The sequence below is a fragment of the Mirounga angustirostris genome, unplaced genomic scaffold (genome assembly GCF_029215605.1).
Source record: "Mirounga angustirostris isolate CCGP_5_RB_7025 unplaced genomic scaffold, mMirAng1.0.hap1 SCAF_15, whole genome shotgun sequence".
Taxonomy (NCBI): domain Eukaryota; kingdom Metazoa; phylum Chordata; class Mammalia; order Carnivora; family Phocidae; genus Mirounga; species Mirounga angustirostris.
In genome coordinates this window covers 57,550,047-57,556,665 of record NW_026991723.1, presented here as the reverse complement: position 1 = coordinate 57,556,665, position 6,619 = coordinate 57,550,047, and the positions used below count along the sequence as shown (strand labels likewise).

At 45.8% G+C, this 6,619-nt stretch overlaps 1 protein-coding gene across 1 annotated transcript; it reads left to right on the top strand.

Annotated features, from left to right (window-relative positions):
- Nucleotides 1-1,070: 1,070 nt before the first annotated feature.
- LOC135362663 (protein SPATA31F1-like) lies at nt 1,071-4,150 on the top strand. Its single transcript, XM_064579148.1, has 2 exons — nt 1,071-1,074; nt 1,582-4,150. The coding sequence occupies exons 1-2, from the start codon at nt 1,071-1,073 to the stop codon at nt 3,897-3,899; spliced, it is 2,322 nt and encodes a 773-aa protein (XP_064435218.1). The 3' UTR covers nt 3,900-4,150.
- Nucleotides 4,151-6,619: the final 2,469 nt, after the last annotated feature.

The window sequence follows — 6,619 nt, the reverse complement described above, 5'->3', positions numbered from 1 at the left end:
GATGGTCCTTAACAATCCTGTCATATATATATATAATTAATATAAATATATATTTGTGTGTTCCCCATATTTTTTTTTACAAAAATGAGAGGATACTATATACACGTGTTTCACTTATATGCAAGAGCATATATACTGATCTCATCTTTTTTAATGGTTGCATAGTGTATTCCATTGTGTGGCTAAATCATAATTTAATTAACCAGCCTCATGTTTAAGTTGTTTCCACTCTTTCACTGTTACAAATAATGATGCAGTGAACATCTTTACACATAAGGCTTTGTGAGTTTATCTATTAGATAAATTCATAGAAGAGGAAATGCTAGGTCAAGGGTTATGTGCATTTTACATTTCTTATCCCTAGTTGCACTCCAAAAGCTTGTTCCTTTTTATGTTCCAACCAGAAGTATGTAATAAAGCCTTTTTCCCACATCTTTCATAACATATTTTATTATCAAAAATTTTTTTTCAATCTGAGAAAGATTTTCTTTTAGAAAATCACCTCAAAAAAAGGAAAATAGAATTGAAAACTGCATCTTAGGTGAAACTAGGAAATAGCTAGCTATAACCCAGAACTATGGTACATGAAAATGAAAGGTAGTTGGAAGAAATGTAAGTGTTCTGGCTCAGAAAATATAGTCAAACCCAGGAGGTTCCAGGTTCCTTTCAGTTTACTGATGTCATCAAACATCCAACCACTATCCATTCATCTCCATCATACTCAGATGCGGATATTTTATCCTAGACATATCAACTCAGGATCACAAGATGGCAGCTCTAGATGTAAATATTACAGGGGCACCTGGGTGGTTCAGTTGGTTAAGCATCAGCCTTCAGCTCAGGTCATGATATGTGGGTCCTGGGATCGAGCCCCACGCTGGGCTCCCTGCTCAGTGGGAAGTCGGCTTTTCCCTCTCCCTCTGCCCCTCCCCGCCCCCTGCTCATGTGTTCTCTATCTCTCTCTCTCCCTCCCTCTCTCTCTCAAATAAATAAATAAACAACTTTAAATTAAAAAAATAGATGTAAAGATTACATCTGCACTTCTTATTCAAGGCAGGAAGGAAGCGGTCATGGGTTGGAGAGCTAGAAGCAAGTTCTCATATCCAGTTTCTTTAATCAGAATGCAAATTCTTCCCCAGAAGCCCCCAGCAAATTTCCTCATATATCTTATTAGTCAGAACTGGTCCATATGTTCATCTTTAGATAAAAAGTAGTCTAGAAAATTCACCTCCAGAGATTATGCTAAATGAAATAAGTCAAGCAGAGAAAGTCAATTATCATATGGTTTCACTATTTGTGGAACATAAGGAATAGCATGGAGGACATTAGGAGAAGGAAGGGGAAAATGAAGGAGGGAATCAGAGGGAGAGATGAACCATGAGAGACTATGGACTCTGAGAAACAAACAGGGTTTTAGAGGGGAAGGGGAGGGGTGATGTGTTAGCCCAGTGATGGGTATTAAGGAGGGCACGTACTGCATGGAGCACTGGCTGTTATACGAAAACAATGGATCGTGGATCACCACATCAAAAACTAATGATGTATGGTGACTAACATAACATAATAAAATTTAAAAAAAAGAAAAGAAAATTCACCTCCAGCGGCAGTTGATTCACCATCGCTGGGGCCTGCCCCCAAAGATCCAGGAGTCCATCCAATTGCTCTTGTCCCCCACTGATCAGTCAACTCGGTCCTGGAGCAGCACAGCCCTAGCCAACGTCCATGCTCCCCAACCTACAGCCCTAGAGGCCACTGGGGCCGGTGACCCATTCTCACCCATCACAGGCCCAGTGTCAGTCCCCATGCCACACTTGTTTGACCAGGCCAAGGCAGTATTGCAGGGCCACATCAACTCCAAATGTGGGCAGATTCACCAGGGCGAGGTCCCTGCTCGTGTATATAGCTCTTGGCAGTGCATAATTCCTGGGGGCCTGCAAGTGGCTCCCTTCACCTGCATCCCAGAAAGCAAGCCCTTGGAGCTACAGGTAGCAACTGACCCTGCCCTAAAACAAAAAGCTGTGCCCTGGATACCAATGGCCCTTGATCAACAGCAACAAGCCTCACCAGATGCTATCACTGAACACCCTAAGCTGTCCCAAGCCCTGTCCGAGGGAGCCATTGAGAAACTGGAGACAACTTTGCGGCACAAGTACCTGGCCTTCTTGTCAGGGCTGCCTGCTCTTTATTATGTGGCTCTCTCTAGGGCCATGGCACCGGCAATCTCTACCGAAGCTGTAATCGCAGGAATGGTGCCTGGACCTGGTGAGTTCCCAAGTGAACCTCTGACTCAGATGATCTCATCGGAAGAGCGGTGTCTGAGTCCTGGGCCATGCTTTCAAGATGCCAACGAGACTTGTGCAGACATTGAAGATGAGCTCCAGGTGGAAGAGCAGGTGGAAGAAATGATCAAGGCGGTGCCTCTAGAAAGCCAGGCAGAGGCCTCTGGGCCCTACACACTCAAGAAACCCATTTTAGCCCAACTAAATTTCCATCTAAGAAAGAAGATCCTAGAGATACAACTGGGAATTCCCATAAAGGCAAGGTTGTCCAGAGAACAAACTGTAGCAGCCCCAGACAACACACCCACAGAGGAGTCTCTAGGGAGTCTAAACAACCAAGGAAAAACATTGCTCCAGGATCTCCCCATCCCACCAGACACTCCTCGTGTCCCAGATCCAGAATGGCTCCACCTTAAAGAACAGCTGGTCCTTGAGTTAAAGGCAGTGCAGCAGAACCAGAAGCAACCTAGTTCAAGAGCAATACCTCATGGTTCTGCCCACTGGGCCTCTAAGATCTCACAACCCAGTGGGGACATGACAGAGGCCCAGGTGCTTTGTGTTCAGTTGGAGGCCAATGTGAACAGCCCCAGCCTGGAGGAGCCCTGGAGCCCTGAGCCCCAAAGCCCTGGCCACAGCAAGGACTCAGCCCAAGTCCCCATGCTGGCAGAAAAGAGAGAGGACCCAGGGAAACCCAAATTGGCAGGGGACCACGGAGAAGGGGATGCAGGGTTTGCACACTCCTCTACAAGAGACGTAAGCCTCCCTGATGAAGCCCAGAGGCCAAAAGGGATGCTTCTGAACAGGACTCCTCATAGCCCCTGGCGACGGAGCCGTAGCTTTCATCTTGATGCTCCCTGTGAACACAGTACCCGGCATCACCCTCAGATTAAGCTTCCAGAGCCACCTCCGGGAATCCCTGGGGCGAAGGTATCTGAGAAGAATGACCTGCACAGCAGTCAAACCAAGCTTAATGTCATCCTCAAACCAGCAAGGATTCCTAAGAATGCCCAACCTGTGGTGCCCCAGGCATCACAGGGCCAGCTTTTCCTGGGCCAACTCATTCACAGTAAGCCTTTGCAGGGCCAAACTTTGAAAGGTCAGGTTTTGCAGGGCCAGGTGATGCCAGTCCATACCCACAAGAGGCCCAGCCTTCCTGAATCGGGCTTGAGAAGTAAGATGAAATCCTTTCTGCACTGTTTTAACTCCAAGGCAAAAGGCAAAGTGCACGAGGAATCCATGTTCTCTACAGCTGGGAAAGTGGCCAACACCAGAAAAGAAAATGTAGAAAAGGGCCTGGCTCCAGCTAAAAGTCCCATGGGGCGAACCAAGACAGAGCGGATAAGAGGGGACTCCAAGGCTCCATCTTCCCCCACTGAGAAGCAGGTGGGCCTGGCCTTCTTGGATGGTCCCCATTCCCCAGACAGTAAGCTCCGGCACCGCTCCCGCTCTCACCAACTCCATTCTGCCTCAGTCCTGGGCCACCCCCGCCACTGCCCTCGGCACTGTCCTGGAGTGGCTTGTGCCACCCAACCAGGGAACGTACCCTGGATCTCACCTCTCACCTCAGAGGGAAACGTTGGTCTGCTCAAGAAGACCCAACACAATCAAAAGACTTGGTAGGCTCCCCCAACATCTGTGTCCCTTGAAGAGGACTGCTGCTGTCATTTTCATTAATGTGCAGGTGGGGCAGAGTGCCACCCAAAATACACTCTATGTCTCTAAGCAAAGCACTGTCTGTCTCCTCCTTCTCTCCACTGTGGTGTGTTAAGGGAAGGTATGAGGGGAGGCTAAAATGTCCTTCCCATCTAGAGAAGGAGCTTTAACCCACACTTAAGCTGGGTCAGCATTCCACACAACTCCTCCCAGCCCACCCTGGGCTGTGGATAAAGGGGCTTGAGCAGAGAAGGAAGGTAAGGTAAATAAGGGTCAGGCTTGAATTCTATCATGGCTTCCCATTGGTGTCCTTAGGCCCAGAGGAGCAATGTGGACATGAGGATAGTAGCGACGAGAAGGAGTGGCCAGGAATCCCACAGACAGAATTCACTGATGACTTCCGTAAAGGCCCATAGTCTGCAGGGGAGGTTTTCAGAGGAGTGCCACAGCACTCCCACCTTGAGGAGGTACTTTGTGTTTATTCAAAAGCATGTAGCTAATATGACAGGATGTCAAAAGCAAATGATAGAATCTCCCCTGCTCTGCTCCCTGTTGGTTATTGGCAAGATCTTTCTGGAGAACTCATCTGGGAAGCTGCTGTAACTCTCTTGCCTATATCCTGCCTCCACTGCCGGCCAGCTGCATGGAATGAGCGACTCTTGGAATGAAGATCACAGTAGGCCGTGAAGAGGGGCTTGTCCTCCCCTCCCAAGGGCAGGCGGGGAGAGAATCAGGGAAGGGGAGCATGTAGATGGAGGCCTGAGTACCTGGGACAGAGGCCGACTGTTCCTGACCAGGGTATGATAAGGGAGCAAAGCCAATTTACTTTGCACTCAAAAGAGCCTGGAGCCAGGAAGCCAACCCAAGGTTCAAGTGCTTTTGGGGAAAGTAGGTGAGTAAATCTGAGCTTCAATCTATTTGCCTATAGTGTGATAAAGAGCAATGGGCTGAGCCTTGTCCAAAGGTAATGCAAATTAATTCAAAATCAGAACACTCACCTTGGACCCTATCAAACTGTGACCCAATGTCTTGTAATGGTGTAACTAGAAGTACATTGTTTGCTTAGCCCAAATATGAAGTTAGTCACTGAGTTCTAAGCTTGGTATTTCTCAACTTTGCCCCTTTCCTCTATTTTTACTGCCTCTGTTTGTATTCAGTTTCCATCCATTCTTGTCTGAAAAGTTTAAATAATGGCTCATATCCCCAGGGCTTAGAATAGTGGCTGATCCACAGTAATACCTTAATAGTAACTTGAAACAAAATTCTGAGCTGGGGAGCAGCCAAATCACTACATTAGTATGATGAGTTCTATCGAATGGGGGATCCTGTCACAGGAGGAAGAACTCAGCTAAGATGACCCCAGAAGGATCACAGTAAGAATGACTTTGAGAAGCATCTTAGATTCAACAATAAAAATATTTGAGTACTTACTATATGCAAGGTACTATAGCAAACACCACAATGAAGAAAACAGAGGACTTATACAATGGAGGTCATGATTTCTTGGGATAGAATCTCACATGCCACGAATATTGTCTAATCAGAATATATGTTTGGATGTCCAATATTCATCTCAAACTACAGGAAAGTGAACAACTGATTCCCCACCCATCACCATCACTCAATCACACATAAAAAAACACTCTTCCAGGACAGTATTTACCATATCACTTAATGGTAACTCCATCTTATCATTTTCTCAGGACAAAAATATTGGTGTCATCTTTGACCTTTTTTCCATAGTCCATATCCAATCCAGCAGTAAATCCTGCTGTCTCCACCTGCAAAATGAATTGAGAACATGACCACTTCTCACTCTGTCTGCTGCTATGATTACTGCAGTAGCCTCATAACTAATTTCCCAGCTTCTTCTTGAGACCATATCTCAACAGTCTATTCTCAACACAGAAGCCTGATGGTCCTCAGGGAGGGTCCTAGCTGGCTGTGAATGATTAGATAGATGATAGATAGATAGATAGATAGATAGATAGATAGATAGATAGATAGATAATAGATGATAGATAGGTAGATGTAAAACCATGAGATTGGATAGGATCACCAAAGAAATAAGTGTAAATGAAGGAGAGATCTAAGGACTGGGCTCTGAGACATTCTAACATTAACAAATTAGGGGGAGGGGGGAATGCAGGAACCAATAAGTAGAGACTGCAAAGTAGTAGCCAGTGAGGTAGGAAGAAAAGAAGAAGAGTATAATATACTGGAAGCTGAGAAAGAAGAGTATTGCAAGGAGAAAGTGAGCAACTGCTTGAAAAAGTTGCCAATCAGCCAAGTAAGACGAGGACAGAGATGATTGTTAGGTTAAGCAACATAGAGATCATTCATGCCTTGAGAAGAATAGACTCAGATGAGTAGTGGAGATGAAGGTGTGACTGGAGTGGATTCGAGAGAGAATGGAAGAGCAATTGTAAGTATAATAAACTGTTTCAAGGAATTCTGTTCCACAGACATGCAGAAAAATTAGGACATAGAGCAGGGTTTTTAAAGGTGGGAGACAGCATGTTGGATGTTAATGGAAAAGATCCAATGGAGAAGAATAAGTTGACAATGCAGGAGAGCAAAGTAACAGAATAGGAGTGAGTCCCCAAAAAGAGGGGTTGGCCTTAACTAAGCACAGACACTGCACTGGTGGTTAAGTAAAGAGAAGGTGACATTAATGAGGGAAGACT